Genomic DNA, 17,803 nt, shown 5'->3' with positions numbered 1-17,803 from the left:
TTCTCTTTGTTAGAGTCACTGAGGCAGCTGTAATAATTAAGGAAAAGGAATACAGGTGACTTCTGGTTCTGAGAACCAATCAGAGGCTTGGAAGAAAAGGAAGGCCCAACAAGGCCACAATCACACCATCCATTTAAAATGCTATAATACCACTTTAAACCGCCATGGCTTCCCCCAAAGAATTCTGGGAACTGTAGTTTGTTAGGGTGCTGAGAGTTGTTAAAAGGTCCCTATTCCTCTCACATAGAACAATTCACAGAGTTCCCTGGGAAGCAGCATTGTTTGTTAAACCACTCGGGGAACTGTAGCTTTTTAAAAACTAAAAACAAAAAAAAAGTGATTAAGAATGTCAATATGTTGTTGCTGGGAGGGAAGTAAACATATAATACATACAAATAAAATGAATATGCTTTACAATACAATCCCATGCATGATTACTTGAAAGCAACCCCACCTGCCTTGTGGCCAGCAGAATATACTTTCATGTAAATGCGGCAAGGAGTTCAGCCTAACTCTCCTACTGAAATCATGGAGTGGCAAAATAGTTAACTGTTCTGCAGGCTTGGGTCAGTGGATTCTTCTGTAATCTTACTGTCAATGTGACCAGACCTCTGTTATTACATTGCTCCTTACATGAGGAAGATACTTTGGTGGGTGATTTATTTATTTTTATTAAAGTCCTCAAACGTTTATAAACAGGAAAGGAAAAGCATGGTAATTCTTAAAGTGTCTGAAGCATTCCCTTAAGCCAACTTCTGATGGAGGAATTTTAAAATAAAGATAATGCTTTTGTTTTGCTTTGTAAGCCTTTTCTTACGTCCTGCTAAGTCGTAGGCTGAGCTTCTTCAACAGGAACATCTGATTGTACTGCATGACATCTGAAAACCAGTTTGGCACCAAAACTCTTGCTTCAACATTCCTCACAGTCTTATACTGCTGGTCAATCTAACTCAGTGTTGTCCACACTATCTGGCAACAGCTCTCCAACATTTCAGCCTTTTCTGGAGATGCTGAGCCTCGAACCTGGGACATGGCTGATGCTCTACCACTGAGCTACCTACGGCCCTTCCTCTGAAGTCATCATTGCTGCATCTGAAAGGAGTGGTCCAGGTGTGCTTGGGCCTCTCTCTTTGGAGCCCAGCCACATCCTCTGTCCCTTATAGGTGTTGCAGTTGAACAGTCCATCCCTTTTGCCTTTAAGAGGAAAGGATTCAAGTCTGTTGACCTTTTAAGTATTTATGCTTAATTATAATAAGCCTAGACCTGGAACAAGATCGACTCTTGCATAATGTTTTGTTTTGTTTGGTCTCGTTTCCACAACGTATGGGATGGGTTCCGTGCTGGGGTTTTTAAAATTATATATTATTTTAAAAATAGTCTCAATGGGTGCATTGTCCAAGGACTCCAATATGTGAGTCATCCCTCTCCATTTCTAGATATTTCCTTTCACCTGCTAATAGAGGCAGGTAAGGATTCCAGAGGACTCTCTCCGTGTGGTTTTTGCTCCCTGCTGCTGGATGGGGAGAAGCGGGGTGGACAAGACACCAGAGAGTGGTCTTTTTAAGTACAGACACATAGTAGTTATACAAAGACTGATTTTCAGTGTAAAGGTCTGAAGATGAGTATGTACACAGGGGCTTTGAGATTCTTGCTGAGGCCATTCAGATCTAGAACTGGGGCAGAAATGTGATTCAGTTTTCATTTAAAGGCAAATCTACCTATTACACACTTTCTGAAACAATATACAAACTAGAACACAAACACCCATCAAAATTTGCACTTCTCCAAACAAGTAATGTATTGAATAAAATGCATATACTAGATAAAGCATGCCTTAAAATGCATATATATATGAAAGTAACTGACGAAAAAGCATTATATATGAGGAAACTGTAGATTATGCAAAATTGCAAACAAAAATGTATATATTGGGAGAAAAATCACATGAGGGCTTTCATGAGGACTAAAAAAAAAAAAGGATTTGAGAAACTGAAATTGACAGATTCACCCATCCTTATAAATCTCAGTGTCAAAGCTAAGTGAAAGATGTACTTTTCTATGCATATAGCATCACACGATTACTTGAGAAGGCTAGCTAAGTTTGTAGAGCACAAGACTCTTAATCTCAGGGTTGTGGGTTCAAGCCCCATGTTGGGCAAAAGATTCCTGTAATGCAGGGGGTTGGACTAGATAACCCTCATGGCCCCTTCCAACTCTACAATTCTGTGAGAAGCCAGCCTATGGGAATAAATTGCTGCATCTGAAGAGGCCCACCCACATCCATCCCCACTCCACCCCACACAATCTAGATATACGAAAAGGGAGAACCATTTTCAACATTTTGTACTTATCTGGATTCAAATTTCCATCACACTCCATGAGAAAATCGATATTCCAAGATCATAACCAACCAGGGATCAATGTCACACAGTGTCCATTTGTTTCAATGGGACTCACCCAGGTCATCCTAGGACTGCAATCGCAATGAAAACAGTAGGGCATGCTCTTGAATAAATGCACATAAGGCGGGTCGTAAGGCTCCAATTCTCAAACTATTTTCTTTGTAATCGTCCCAAAGCCCGGTTGCTGCAGCAAATTATTCAAGAGCTGAATTCCAAATGGTTTCTTGTATGTAAAGTGAATGGCTAATAGCAGTGATCAAAAGCAAACTGTCAGTAAGTCTGAGCAATGAACAGTTTTGAATGATGAGGGATGTCCTTTCCTGCTCATAAGTAAGGACTTAAGAAACATTGATGGAATGCACAATTCATAAATATTCTGACTTTAACCATGAGTTCCTTGTACCAGACAGCCTCTGTCCCTGTTACTATTTCCCCCTTCAACACAAGGTGTAGGATGGGATGGAACATCCTGTTCCATTTTAAATTCAGTTCCCCACATTTCCTCAGCAGTTTACAATTAAAATACAATAAATCCCCATTAAAATATGCATGGAACAACAAAGTAAATAAACAGGGAAGATCAGCTCATCTGTAGCTGTGGGGCTGTTAGGAAGACAGGAAAGCTCTTGGATTTGTGGGAGGAAGCAAAGGATGTAAATTCAATCAATATTGTCCTGGCCCTCACTGCCAGATGAAGAACTCAAACTCCCAAAGGTTTCTGCCAAAGACTTTAATGCTTAAATCAGAGCTGTGCATAAGCAAGGCACAATTACAAGGTACGACAGGAGTGCAGGAGAATACATGTCAGGGAGCCAGCTAAGGTGTTTGTTATGGTTCCAAGGGGTTGCTCGAGAGCAAGCAGGCAAATGCCTCCCTCTCGGCTGTGAAGCCTTGCTTTTGATGCCAAAATAAACTTTATCTGTCCAGAGTGCCACTCTCCTGTAGCTGGCTCATTCACTGGCAGAATCCATGAGTGGGCGGTCCTTAAACCTTCCCCAGCAAAGTAGTTTCTTGATGCCCAGTCTGCGCCTCCCCTCTTGGCGCGAAAGCTTACTGCGCAAGGAGGGCATTGGTAACGGAGGACCTCTCTCCTCCCCGCTTTGCCCAGGCAAGGTGTCCTGGCACTGCCTCGCCTCCTCCGAGCCCTGAAGCTCCTCTCCACTGGAGGCGTGGTTACTCTCCTCCACTGAGGAGGAGCTGCTTCCCATGATCTTTGGGGGCTGTTTGTAATCCATCTGGCTTTTCCCCTCTCCCCCCTGAGCCGATGGCAGTTCCCTGACAGTGTTGATCCATCAAGTAACATGCCTCCTGCACCTTCCTTCTGCCAGCCAGAATCCCAAGACCGGGCAAGCGAACGGAAACTACAGCTGGGCTGAGCTTGCAAGGTCCGTTTGTGTCAATTCTGGCGTCCCTGTGCCCTATGAGGTGGAGATGGAGTCAATGCCTGTTTGGCGTCAGATTCGATCTCAGCGGCCTCCCTCATCACTGACAAGGGAGTGTGCTGGAGGTGGTTCTATGACAGGAGGGATCTGACTAGCTGTGTCCCGTGTCACTAGAGCAGAATGCTCCTCTGGCAACCTGCTTGGTCCCTCCCCAAGAACTAACTCACCATCCTCCATGCTCCTTCCCTGACCCTTCTTGGTCATGTCCCACTGATGCTTTCCCAATCTCCGCTAGGATGCTCTCCAGCTCCAGCTAACTGTGCTCTTCCCAGTCCTCTTCGGAATCAAACTACCCCTCCCCACGACATAAATAAAAAAAGAAATAAAATCCACTTGAATAACCGCAGCAATCAGATGGTGGTAAACTTAAAATACAGACCTTCATGCGAGGAAGTTTCCCTGCCGCCAAATAGGCCTGTACAAATTTCCTCTTCAAAACTTGGAGAGAGTCAATTACATCTGAGTGTTGTTATGTATTGATGTCATCTCCACAATGACCTTGTTTTTATGATGCTGTAGGTACTTGATAAAAAGCTTCTTATCCTAATGAGCCGTATAGCGGGAGGAAAGGACGGCAAGGTCGAGAGCGTATGTGCTAATAAGACAAGCAACGGAAGTATTTGTGTACTCAGCATCAAAACAAATTGCAACACCTTCCACCTTCCCTGAGAACATTGTTTACGGCTGGCCAAGAGACAGCGTTCTCAACAAGGCCAACGTAAAATTGATTGCATCCATGGAACAGCCAGGAATAAATAAATGAATTGTTTTATTATAAGTAGTGTTTTCCCTAATAATGCAAAGCAGACGAGGCAACAAACAAAATGCGGTGTTTGTGTGTTAAAATCTGTAAGTCTATCCATTATTAATGCATTACATATTTGCATTACATTACATATCTTTGTTACAGGGACGCGGGTGGCGCTGTGGGTAAAACCTCAGCGCCTAGGACTTACCGATCGCATGGTCGGCGGTTTGAATCCCCGCGGCGGAGTGCGCTCCTGTCGTTTGGTCCCAGCACCTGCTAATCTAGCAGTTCGAAAGCACCCCGGGTGCAAGTAGATAAATAGGGACCACTTACTAGCGGGAAGGTAAACGGTGTTTCCGTGTGCGGCTCTGGCTCGCCAGAGCAGCGATGTCACGCTGGCCACGTGACCCGGAAGTGTCTCCGGACAGCGCTGGCCCCCGGCCTATAGAGTGAGATGGCACAACCCTAGAGTCTGTCAAGACTGGCCCGTACGGGCAGGGGTACCTTTACCTTTACATATCTTTGTTACCTACATAGGCAGATTTTTCTTTCTCCTCTATCTCTAGTAACACCTACTGAACTCAGTGGGGCTTACTTCTCAGTAAGCATGTATAGAATCATTTACACTTTACATAAAAGGGCCGGAAGGAAGCAAATAAATAAATAACATTCTAAATGCCTGAAAGCCTGTTTTTCTATTTATCGTTTTAAACATCATAGCATCAAGAGCTGGAAGGGATTCCAAAGGTCTGCAATGCAGGAATCACAGCTGCATTTTGAGGCAAAACTTATTCTGCAGCTGGTTAATATTTTGTTATTTTAAATTAAAGCTTTTTTTGTAGCCTAGGACTATTTCTGTGATACATAAATAAGAAGTTAAAAATAAACCAAAATGTTATAATGAGGAGTGACCACTCTTAAACAAGTGGCAAGGAATATCTTTATTTTTTTCCACTTTCAGTCTCTAAATACCCAATATATTAGTAGCACGGGGCATCAGAAAGCTAAGCGATGCCACTATGTATGTACCTTCTACCTTTTTCATTGAGGTTATGCACGCATATCTCTACTTTAGTTGCTACTGTGAGCTGCCACGGGACTGACCTCTGCTGGAAAGAGGTTTGATTGCACCGTAAGTTTTCATGCACTGAACAGAACTCCTCAAAATAAACCAAACATATACATACCTATATTTGAGATTGAGCTTCAAAAGCATCCTCCCTCGTTCCATCATGCAGGTTCACAGCCAACGTATTCTGGGGCAAAAAAACTGACATCGCACAGGAGGTTAATCACGTAAAGAGAGCCTCTGGCCAGCAACTATTCCCTGAATCAATGAACTGGAAGTGCCATGTGACGGCTCCTGCTTACATAATTTTCTTGACACATCAGCATTATAAGTAACCCAACGATGGATCTTTGCAATAGATCATGATGACATTTAGTGCTGGGTTCACCAAAGATGCCAGGACAGCATTTAGCACACCTGGAAACAAAATGATTATAGACGAAGGCGGTGGGGGAACAGAACAGAACAGAACATCAGACGCAAAGAGATTTACAATATTACCTCCTACCATATTGGGTGCTTCTAGAGCTTCAGCCAGTCCCAACATCCTTGTGCTGGTTTGAGCAGGGCCTAACAAGCCTAGTGGCCAGCAGAAAACTACCGTATTTTTTGCTCTATAAGACTCACTTTTTCTGTCCTAAAAAGTAAGGGGAAATGTGTGTGCGTCTTATGGACTGAATGCAGGCTGCACAGCTATCCCAGAAGCCAGAACAGCAAGAGGGATTGCTGCTTTCACTGCGCAGTGATATCTCTGGCTTCTGAGATTCAGAATATTTTTTTTCTTCCTTTCCTCCTCCCAAAACTAGGTGCATCTTGTGGTCTGCTGCGTCTTATAGAGCGAAAAATACGGTAGTTTCTCTCATACAGAAATTAATACCCATAGCAAAACCAATTCCAGAAGGCCGGTTGTGCCCTGTTTGCTGTCAGACACAGTCTTTTGACAACAAGCTTCTGCAACAAGAAATCTATTAGCCTTATAGGTGCCACAATAAAAAAAAAAATCTCTCTCTCCTTTTCTCTTTCTCCCTACCCCTTTTGCCTTGCAGAAGGCTTTCTGCCAGTCTTAAGCCACTGTTGGATAGACTAGATCAGTGTTTCCCAAACTTGGGTCTCCGGCTATTTTTTGAACTACAACTCCCATCATGCCTCGCTAGCAAGATTAGTGGTCGGGGATGATGGGAACTATAGTCCAAAAACAGCTAGAGACCCAAGTTTGGGACACTGGACTAGATGGTAGATAGGGAACCTGTGGTCCTCCAGACGCTGTTGCACTCCCAACTTCTATCATCCCAGACCACTGGCTGTGTTGACTGGAGCTGACGGATTTTGAGAGTCCAGCAACATCTAGAGGACCACAGGTTCCTCACTTCCTGCAACAGACCTTTAAAGGGAAGACTCATTCTCAGGAAAAGGTGAGTGACCTACCACGGAATGGGAGAGAGGAGGCAAACCATCCAATGATAAGCAAAAATAGATCTTTGTCGTGGGTCAGTTTTCTAGCAGGTAGAAATATTCAATGGAATACCACATGCCCTCTTGTAGTGCCCCTTGTCAGTAAATCAAGTTGGGATTAGTGCCGAGTAGGGGGTAATGTTTTGGTATCACGCCTCGAGCTACTGAACACAATGACCCACTGAAAAGAGGCTGAAGAAATTGCTTTGAGTCCCTTATCCAGCGAGCAAGGGGTTTCTCAAAAAAAAAAGCTTATTCACAAAATTGCTATATTGTAAATGACGTTGGTTCCTCTGCCTCCATTGCAACTCAGCGCTAAGTTTACCTGGAAGTAAATCAACAGAGTTAATTTCTAGAATATGTGCTTAGGAGTGCAGGCATGGCTCAGCTCGAAGGGGACCAGCTGCAAGTTTTGTCTGAGCAAGCCAACACAGTTCAACAGGATATTCTCCCTCCCATGAAGTGTGAGATAAAAATAGGCCTGAAGAAAAAACCCTTTAAACCATGGAAGATTTATTCCTTGAAATGTTTCAGAAGTGCAGCATCTTGGGGTACATTCAAAAGTGTTACATTTACAGTATGAACACACAGAGACAGAGCTGAAGGATCCACATTCAAGTTAGTGCTCAACCATGAAACTCATTAGGTGACCTTGGACCTATTGCTTGCGTGTTCTCTCTCTCTCTCTCTCTCTCTCTCTCTCTCTCTCTCTCAGCCTAACCTACCTCACAGGGCTGTTGCAATGATAAAGGGTTGGGGGGGGAGAGATGACACAAGTTGTGGGCCTCAGCACCTTGGAGGAGTGGAAGCAGGATAAAACCTGCATGTCTTTATGTTAGGAATACCAGCTTAGAGGAGCTGGAACCCATTCATCAATCATGATATGCTCCTGTTGGGTTTTCTGCACCAAAAGGTACAAACTGGAAGGGGTGTCTCTGTAGCAATAGGATTGATTCAAGTGTGTGGCCATCTTCTCCCCAAGGACAGCACCCACACAAGCCCTACATGGGCGAGAAAGAACGCAGGAGTTCGTGAGACAAAAACTGTAGAAAGCGATGGAGGCAAACTTTCCAGACTGTGGCAAAAAAACACTAGTAGCTGCGCAAGCAAGAGGCAGGGGGCACCACAACGCTCGCTGCCCCCCCCCCCCAACTAAGACCAAAATATTTCTCCATGGTTGGCCAAGCTCTACAATCGAGATCACATGCAGAGCACCTGAAGGCATGATCCTGCACCTCAAGGTCCCTTTCTGAAATGGCTGTTCTTCATCATGCCTGTGACCAAGAACACAAGCCTGTTGTTGAAATCAGTAGTACAGAGTTTAATTACCGTATTTTTCGCTCTATAAGACGCACCAGACCACAAGACGCACCTAGTTTTTGGAGGAGGAAAACAAGAAAAAAATATTCTGAATCTCAGAAGCCAGAACAGCAAGAGGAATCACTGCACAGTGAAAGCAGCAATCCCTCTTGCTGTTCTGGCTTCTGACATAGCTGCGCAGCCTGCATTCGCTCCATAAGACGCACACACATTTCCCCTTACTTTTTAGGAGGGAAAAAGTGAGTCTTATAGAGCAAAAAATACGGTAACTATCTGATCTACAGCTAGTACAATTATCCAGTGTTTCAGGTTCATTCAAGTAATTACAGTACTTTACACCCTTCAGAAATTCGACATTGCCTATATACACAGTAGTTTAAGCTTCTTTTAAGGCTTTCCACAGTAAGCATGAAGGTTTCCAGAGAGATTGCTGCCACTGCACTCCAGGCAAACCACTCAATGCTTCTTCTTAATTTTCCAGCTCATGGTTTTGCCTAGAGACAAACCATGAACCTGGGTTCAGATGACACGCTAAATCATGGCATGCTCAGAGCAGCAGCAGCACCAGAGAAAGACAGTGGTCAGTTTTCTCTCCAGGAGCCCTCAGGCACATGAGCTCATGCTAAGGCATGGTTTGGCTTAGTGTCATGTCAACCAGTTCACTCCAAGTAATAACTGATATATAAATAAGCATTTATCCCATGAACACAACCCCTTCACTCTTCCCCCTTTGTGTCATTAAAGCAGGGAGTCTTTAATTAACCATAATTGAAAATAGCCAAGATATTGAGCGAACTTCAAACCCTGGTTTAAGATCCCAGCCTCTTCCAAAGTTCCACAGCTCCCCAGTTCAGATAAAATAGAAAACTATGGTTAATTAGGCTTCCTTGTTTGGTTATAGCTCGTTTGAAGGGAGGAGCCAAAGGGGACAGCATGCACAGATAAAAAGCTTGTTCCGATCTTATGTTGTTGAGATATGATCATCAAACCAGCTCATTGTTTAAAAAAAGAAAGAAACACAAAGGCTTGGATACAGACTTTAGTCATTACCATAGGCCTATTGAAATCATGACTAATTTGTTCCCTTGTTTTCCATGGGTCGACTTTAAGCATAGCTAAGTCTGGCTCCAACTGAGTAGATTTACAAAAGAAAATACTGATAATGGCTCAGCACAGCAGTTTGCTGCCCAGAATTCTTTTCCCTCGTTCAGTGTGATTTCAGTAGTCAACGAAATTCCAGCTGTACCAGATTCACAAATCTGGTCATTAATGAGATGCAGTTCATTCAGAGTCTTACATCCGTAAGCTTCTTGTTCTTTGAAAAGGCTGGAAAGGCTTTTTAAATGCCCAGCCCAACAGCATTGGTCTCTGCTTGCTTTTTTCTGGAAACAGAACCGCTTCACTTTCAGGAGTAGGAAATCTCTCCTTGTACACCTCAGGATAGGATTTCTGAAACTAGAAAGGAAGCATGCAAAGATTAGCTAATGAATTTATTCGGGCCATTTGAAAGTGGCTTGCTTATTCAAGCAGAACATGTCCAGTCTCTGACTACAAGGGGGGGTGGGGAATGCGTTCATCTCTTGCCAAACATTATGGAAGAGGAACTTAACTGCATAACAGTGCTGTGCTGGGAGACTTTTGTTCCACTCTTTGCTCACTAACATCTGGGGTCCCATCTTGTCCCCTCGTGCCTTTCAACATCTACAGAAAGCTGCTGGGAGAAGTCATTTAGAGGTTTGGGCTCTAAATCATCAATACAGTGGTACCTCGGGTTAAGTACTTAATTCGTTCCGGAGGTCCGTACTTAACCTGAAACTGTTCTTAACCTGAAGCACCACTTTAGCTAATGGGGCCTCCTGCTGCCACCACGTTGCTGGAGCATGATTTCTGTTCTTATCCTGAAGCAAAGTTCTTAACCTGAAGCACTATTTCTGGGTTAGTGGAGACTGTAACCTGAAGCGTATGTAACCCGAGGTACCACTGTATACAGATGGCATGCAGTTAAACTTTCATTTAATTCTAGGAAGGCAGGTGAGACCTTGAGCCACCTGGGGGCAGTACTGAGATGGATGAGGACTCGAAAAGCTGGATCTGTATCCAGATAAGAGGAAAGTACTGCAGCTGTGGAAATCTGCTAATCTGCATGGAGATTTGAATCTGATTCTGATAGGGTGACACTACAGTCTGTGAGCACTCCCACAATAGGTACTAGGGAGCTGCAGGTGGTGTTGCTTGCCAAGAGTGCTTTTGACCGACAAGGGCTAGGTCAGTAGTGCAGCCCAGTTTAGGAAAAACAGTCCTAGCCACTGTGATCCACCCCCTAGTTACCGTAAATCCATCTTAGATTACAGTAATACTGTGCCTGAAGCTGCTCTTGCAGAGGATTTGGAAACTAAAACTGCGGAGCAATGTGGTAGTTTGAACCTTTGCAAAAGTTGGGCATACTTTTATCTCACCTCTTGTGTACTGGTTAACTTGGTCACCCATTTCCCCCCATTTTAAAGTGCTGACTTTAAAATGATAACATCTGGGGGGTGTTATCTGAAGGACCAGTACACCTGTATGAGCTGGCCCAAGCATCTGAAAGCCTCCTCTCTGGGCCTCCAGCAAGAGCTTGTAGGGATTTCTCAATGGCAACACCCTTTGAACTCCTTCCCCAGGGAGGGGTGTGTGGCCTCACCATTGCTGGTCTCTTTTTTAAAAAACAAACAACCAACCTTTAAAACATGTTTATTCAAGTCTGCATTTGGCTAAATAGTTTGTACTCAGAAATACATTTAGCTGTTAATTTTTCAGTGTGTGTGTGAGTGTCTGTTGTAACCGTATTTTCTTTTTTAAAAAAATTCAATGTGAAACTTTTCAACGTACAATACAATAATAGCCAACCTAATCTAAATAAAAATAGAAGAGAAAACAAAACCCACTAAAATATAAAAGAAAGAAAGAAAACAAAGAGAAAAAGCATAAGAAAAGAAAAATACTATCAGAGGGGCATTTTAACCCTTGTCCCACACAAAAGGTGGTGGACCCTTTCCGGCTCTCACCTGTATTTTCAAGTCCTGTAAGCTGCCTTCTGAGGGCTGTGAGCCCTAAAAGGGGAATTAAACCATTTTTAAACTGCCTCATTCTGGAGAAGTTCCACATTTTCACTACCCTCAAGTTTGTAACTGATGACGTCTCAGCCATGAAAGTACGGTGTGTTATTTAACACCACACAAACTGCATTTAAACCATAAATTGGTATAACATTTCTGCTAGGCAAGCCTATATTTAGGGACCTTACAATAATGACAGCCCATACTGTCATGTGAACCAGGAGGCCTATTATGTCTAGAAAGGGTATTATGGTTAACAAATGGAACCCAGTCGGTTTTGCCACATCCTGAAGGCTATCAGGCTTATGAGGACACAGAAGCAGGTTTTTTTCTGTTGGTGGCACCAGTGTTGTGAAATGTTATCCCTGCTAAAATAGAGCACACCACTTTGGTATTGAAATTCCACCAACTCTTGAAGACATACCTATCCTCCTCCTAATCTCCTGAATTGAACCTCCTGCTTTTACTGTTGTTGCAACTGTAACACTTTTTAATAGCCCTGTTTATGATGTATTTTAATTACGGATACAAAACAACATGCATTTATTAGCATGGTGTAGTACTTAGGCGTGTCAGACTGGGAGAACAGAGTCACAGAATTGTATAGCTGATCTCCTTAGTCCAAGCCCTTCAATGTATAAGCATCCAAAAAGGAGGAGGCAAACCCAGACCGGAAGAACTAGCACTTGTAGAGCTGAGATATGAGACAAAATGTACATAGTCTTCTCATCTGTGTGTGAGGGAGAAATTAGCCTGCCTTCTCCTGCCAGAAAAATTCCTGTCTGTGCCTGAAAGACCAGAGCTCCAGTTCCAATTCAGCCATAAAGTTCACTGGGTGACCTTGGGCCAGTCACAGTCTATCCTACCTCGGAGGGTTGTTGTGGAAAGCATGTATGCTACCCTGAGCTCCTTGGAGGAAAAAGGTGGGATATAAATGGAATAAAGAAGCGATTTTAGAATCAATTCTAAATTCCGTACAGGGCCCACACACATACAGAGCTGTGTTTGTTGTGGGGGTGAGGTGCTTGAAAAATGACTGGGAAATCTGCCAGGACCAGGATCCTGATCTCATGTAAAGAGAGCAGGGGTGGGGATCCCTGGTCCCTAAACCACCCCTGCTTTGTAAATGTTTCCCTTTACAAACATCAAGCTTTTTTTCTGTAGCACTGGTGGGAATATTTACATATGCAATACGTATGCTCTTGTCACACAAATATTTGCAGATGTTCATTGCCATAAAATCTTCCAGTGAGTTTACAGGATCAGAACCAACACAAGCAGATTCAAAGGCGAGAGATAGAAGGGACAGAGGAAGAAACGAAGACCGGAAGATGACTATTTACCATTCCCCATGATAGATAAGAGTAAATATCACATCAAAATCCTTTTTTGGGGGTGGGGAACAATGTGAAGAGGAAAGCTTGAAAAGAGAAATTTTGACCATTTATTTTACCTGCTTCAACTTTTTCTTCTTCTCCTTGATGGACATCTCCCGATTCATCGCTATTTCTTCCAGCAAACCTACCAAGGGTTCTTGGCAGCCATTTGTTCTTTGGTGTTCAAACTCATCTGCGCTGATCTGATGGCAAAATGACGGTGCAGGCAAGGTCGAATCTGCATCAACTCCTGGATATTTTATCTGTGTTAGAACAGGTGGGAGGTATGCTGAGAAAAGGAGCTTAAATTTTGGTATCCCAGGATAAAATCTTGTGTGCACGCCTCTCAATGGGTATGATTTGAGATCAGGAGATATACACAACCACCACTGCAGGACCTTTAGGTGCTATCGCTTGCTTGTCAAATTCCCTCTTGCAGGAGCAGCGAAATATTTTTATTTTGCCAGGCCTCTCTCCACAAGGACCTACGCTCATTTTAGAAATCGCCTCGTCTTTTGTGCTGCGTTTTATTAACTGCGCCTTTCATCTTAGCTTTTCAGAACGGATGTTGTAAGCCGCTTAGGGGATACGGTTGAAAAGCAGCACACAAATGCAGGAGTAATAGTAAAAAATAAATTGTGTGAGAAAGACATCTTGGCTTGCGGGTAGATGCCACTGGGTGAGTTATTTTCATCTTGTGTTGCAGGTGATGCCAAAGGATTAAAGGATTAGAAAGGCGCTTCCAAGGTCCAGGACCGGGATGGGAGAACTTTTTGGCTCTACGGATCAGCCCTGTGGGCCAAAGTTGACAGGTAAGCACTGCCACCCACCTGTCAAAATTCCTTGCATGGGAATTTCCAGTAGAGGGCTAGCAAAGCAGTTGTTTCCTCCATCTTCCCACCACTTGACGGGCACAAGATAAAAAAGTCAAGGCCCAGCGCTAAGCAAGTTCAGCTGAGGTGAAAGGAGAGTAAGTAAAGGTAGAAAGGTAAAGGACCCCTGGACAGTTAAGTCCAGTCGAAGGCGACTATGGGGTTGCGGCGCTCATCTCTCTTTCAGGCCAAGGGAACCGGCGTTTGTCCACAGACAACTTTCCAGGTCATGTGGCTAGCATGACTAAACCGCTTCTGGCGCAACAGAACACCATGACAGAAGCCAAAGCACACGGAAACGCCGTTTACCTTCCAGCCACAGTGATTAATCTATTTGCACTGGCGTGCTTTCGAACTGCTAGGTTGGCAGGAGCTGGGACAGAGCAATGGGAGCTCACTCCGTTGTGTGGATTCTAACCACTGACCTTCCGATCGGCAAACCCAAGAAGATCAGTGGTTTAGACCACAGCGCCACCCGCTGCGATCCTGCTTACCACTGGGTTCCTGCTTTGTGTGGTGCTTCCGAGGCTCATAACAACCAGCTGGCTGCCGGGTGCTTTGGGAGCTGCACAGATCAGACCCTGGGCAAGCCCAGCTTTCACCTGTGTGATGTCAGGTGAAGGGCTGAGTGGCTATGTTTGGCACCAAACAGCCTTGCAGCCCCAAACAGGGAAGGCTGGTGGGCCGCCAAGTGTCAGGAGCCTGAGTCAAGCGTAAGTCAGCAATAAAAAACAAGGTTAACTATTTATTAAAATATTTTAAAATATTTTTTTAAAAGCTAAGTTAACTATTTATTCAAAGAATCCAAAACAGCTCAGGCCTAGTGATTCCAGGGACTTCCCAATAGGACTTGCCGCAATGAGGCAGTTATGAAGACTGAAGGTCCCCACTACCCCACCACTTTCTAAGGCTCCTCCTCTCCGGGGGTGTTTTCCAAGCAATCGTAAAATGTGTTGGCGCACAACCAATCTCTGCTCTGCTCTTTTCATTTCGCACCTTGGATTCTTCAGCAGCCTGACTCCACTCCTTCCCAGCCTCCGCTTCAGCCTGGGAGTCTAAACTGCTCTCTGCCACAGCCTCTCCCTGCTCACTAAACCCTGTTACCTCTTCTGCTTCCAACACTTCCTCCTCCCAGTCTGCTCCCTCATTGTCATCCCACCACCAAAGCTGGTGCCTCCTTCCACTCCTCTGCAGCCAGCCAGCCTATGACACCATGACTGGCCTGCAGGCTGGAGGCTCCCCATCCAGTGCAACTTTGTGGTCAATTCAGGATCCACAACAAAGGATGCAGCTACTGCATCCCTGGCAGATGGCCATCCGACCTCTACTTAAACACCTCCAGCAAAGGAGAGTGCACCACCACCCCTCCAAAGCCAGTCTGTTCCACTGTTAAAGCAGTTTCCGCTATTAGTGTTGGCGCTGGCACCTGCTTCCCTTCCAACTTCCATGAACTGGTTCTTGTCTGGAGCAACAGAGAACATGCCTCCGCCATCTTCTGCGAGGCAGCCCTTCTGATATTTTAAGACTGCTATTGTGTCTCCCCTTTGCCTTCTTTTCTCTAAGCTAAACAGGCCCAAATCTTTCAACTGATCCTCACAAAACTTGGTTCTATCCTGGTTCCCCTTCTCTGGGCACACTCGAGGGCAGGGGAAAGGGAGCCCTGCATGGGTCGCTTGTGTTGTGGGAACATGAGGAGAGGGGTGGACCCTGCCATCATCATCTGAGGCCCTTCTTCATGTGCCTCTCCCACAAGAGGTCTGGAGGGCAGCAAAATGAGAATGGGCCTTTTCTGTGGTGGCTCCCAGTTCATGGAATGCTCTCCTCAGGGACGCCTGGTGCCTTCATTCAACCAGGCCCTGGGATGATTAACATTCTATGGCATTTTAAATGTGTCACTGGTAGGTGGGTTCTCCACTCCTGGTCCAATTCTCTTTCACACACAGCCTTTTCCCTGCACACTGTCACACATGTGCCCTTCCTCCTCGTCCAACCTTATACCCTACCTCCTACCCCACGTCCAACTGACTGAACTGGAAGCAACCAAGAAGCATGAGGGAGCACAAGCCCTGCCGGTTGTTCCCGTTACCAAATCAGCTGGGCAACTGGAAGGTGTAGGATGGAATCTTAGTTATGCCATCACATGCCTCTGCTGTCCCTTGCAAATATGATTCCTTCATCCTTTCCCCCTGCCCCCAGCTGTTTGGCAGGCCATGGGGGACAAGAATGCTAGTATGGAGTTATTTTGATAGTGGAGCCCTGGTTGGGCAATCTGCAGCAGGCTATAAGAAAGGCCTGAAAGAGCTGCCTGCTGCCCACAGATGGTCAAGAGGCTCACAGGCATTAATGGCCAAAGTCTGGCAATGGAAAATATGGACGAAACGAACAAGAAATGTAGCAATTCTAGAAGAGCAACCTTAACAGTACAAATGCTCAGAAATAAGACCCACTCAATTCAGTGGTGCTTACTCCCTGATAAATGCTTATTGGATTATAGCTACATGTCACTTTATTTGTTGCATGAGAAGAACTGGTTTGGTTTTAAGAAGGTAATAAAGAACTGAGTTGGGGAGAAGACATTTATGTTCTACAGCTCTCACCTGGACCCTTTGGAGATGTGCTACATGCTCCTCTATTTTAGCTTTCAGGGCACAAGGTACGCTTAAGATCTCTTGAGATTTGTCCATCAAGAATGACACCAGTTTAGCAGCCAGAAGTTCATCCAAGTCCACATCATCCTTGGAGCAAAGAATACAGCGAGAAAAGGACTGAACCATCTGAAACAAAGAAGACTGGTTATCACAACAACACTTTCTTATTCATGGGTCTTCCCCATTCTTGCCATACCAAACACTCTCAAAGTGGCTTGCAACAGGGGAGCACAGACTTCAGATTTTCAGGAGGTACTTTGTCCTTGACTAAGGTAAAGGTAAAGGTACCCCTGCCCGTACGGGCCAGTCTTGACAGACTCTAGGGTTGTGCGCCCATCTCACTCAAAGAGGACAAGGGCCAGCGCTGTCCGAAGACACTTCCGGGTCACGTGGCCAGCGTGACATCGCTGCTCTGGCGAGCCAGAGCCGCACACGGAAACGCCGTTTACCTTCCCGCTAGTAAGCGGTCCCTATTTATCTACTTGCACCCAGGGGTGCTTTCGAACTGCTAGGTTGACAGGCGCTGGGACCGAACAGCGGGAGCGCACCCCGCCGCGGGGATTCGAACTGCAGACCTTTCGATCGGCAAGCCCTAGGCACTGAGGCTTTAACCCACAGCGCCACCCGCGTCCCTTTTGTCCTTGACTAGAACCCCCCAAATCCACCAACAGGACCCGGGTGCAAAAGATGTACACATTGAATTAAACAGTAGGGTGCCTCTGAGCAGCTGCTGAGCCCAGGGATTTGTTTCAACTTTCAGGACCAATCTCAGCTCACAGACCTTTGACGCACAACAACATTCCTGGCTACCTCCAAGTTTTCTTCATTTCAGCCGCCTAATCTGCATTAGGGGAGTCATTTTTTAAAAAAAGCTACTTGAGACACTTTTGTCTACCTACTGTACATGAGCCAGATATCTAGCAGCGAATCCCCATCAAACACCTGCTGACCCCTGGGCTTCCTGGTCCCATCCACCCTCAAAGATGGCTGAGCACTTTGGTTCAGTGCTGATGCCATTGAAGACCTGCTTCCAGAACTGTCAACAGCTGAACAAGACAGAAGCTGCTACTGGGGAGGGGGAGGGGAGAGGTTTCCTAGAGAAGGCAAGGTGAAAGCCAGGCTGCAACCTGAGAATGAGCCCCAACAAAACTGGAGGAGAGATTCCTCTCCCTGTCCTACCCTTCCCTATCAGCTGCCGCTCCTTGCAGCACGCAGTATATCTGATGCTGTGCAGCAGGAAATGCGTGGGGAGAGAGACAGACAGACAAAAGGGCAGCGATGGGAACTGGGTGGGAGAACCCATAGCTGCTAACTCTTGTCAGCTCTATCAAACACACAGCGTCTGCTGCAGGTTGCAACCTGGTGATTCATGTTACACA

General features: G+C 45.2%; 1 protein-coding gene across 1 annotated transcript in view; it reads right to left on the bottom strand.

The window, feature by feature from the left end:
• Window positions 1-8,699: 8,699 nt before the first annotated feature.
• DEPDC1B (DEP domain containing 1B) overlaps window positions 8,700-17,803 on the bottom strand; it is a 32,959-nt gene continuing 23,855 nt past the window's right edge. The window contains exons 9-11 of the mRNA XM_083404079.1: window positions 16,374-16,550; window positions 12,982-13,167; window positions 8,700-9,888 (exon numbers count right to left, since the gene is read on the bottom strand). Coding sequence (XP_083260205.1) covers window positions 9,727-9,888; window positions 12,982-13,167; window positions 16,374-16,550 — 525 coding nt within the window. The 3' untranslated portion in view covers window positions 8,700-9,726. The remainder of the gene's footprint in view (window positions 9,889-12,981; window positions 13,168-16,373; window positions 16,551-17,803) is intronic.

Source organism: Podarcis tiliguerta (assembly GCF_965153285.1).
Source record: "Podarcis tiliguerta genome assembly, chromosome: 11".
NCBI lineage: Eukaryota > Metazoa > Chordata > Lepidosauria > Squamata > Lacertidae > Podarcis > Podarcis tiliguerta.
This window is presented reverse-complemented; position numbering and strand designations above follow the sequence as displayed.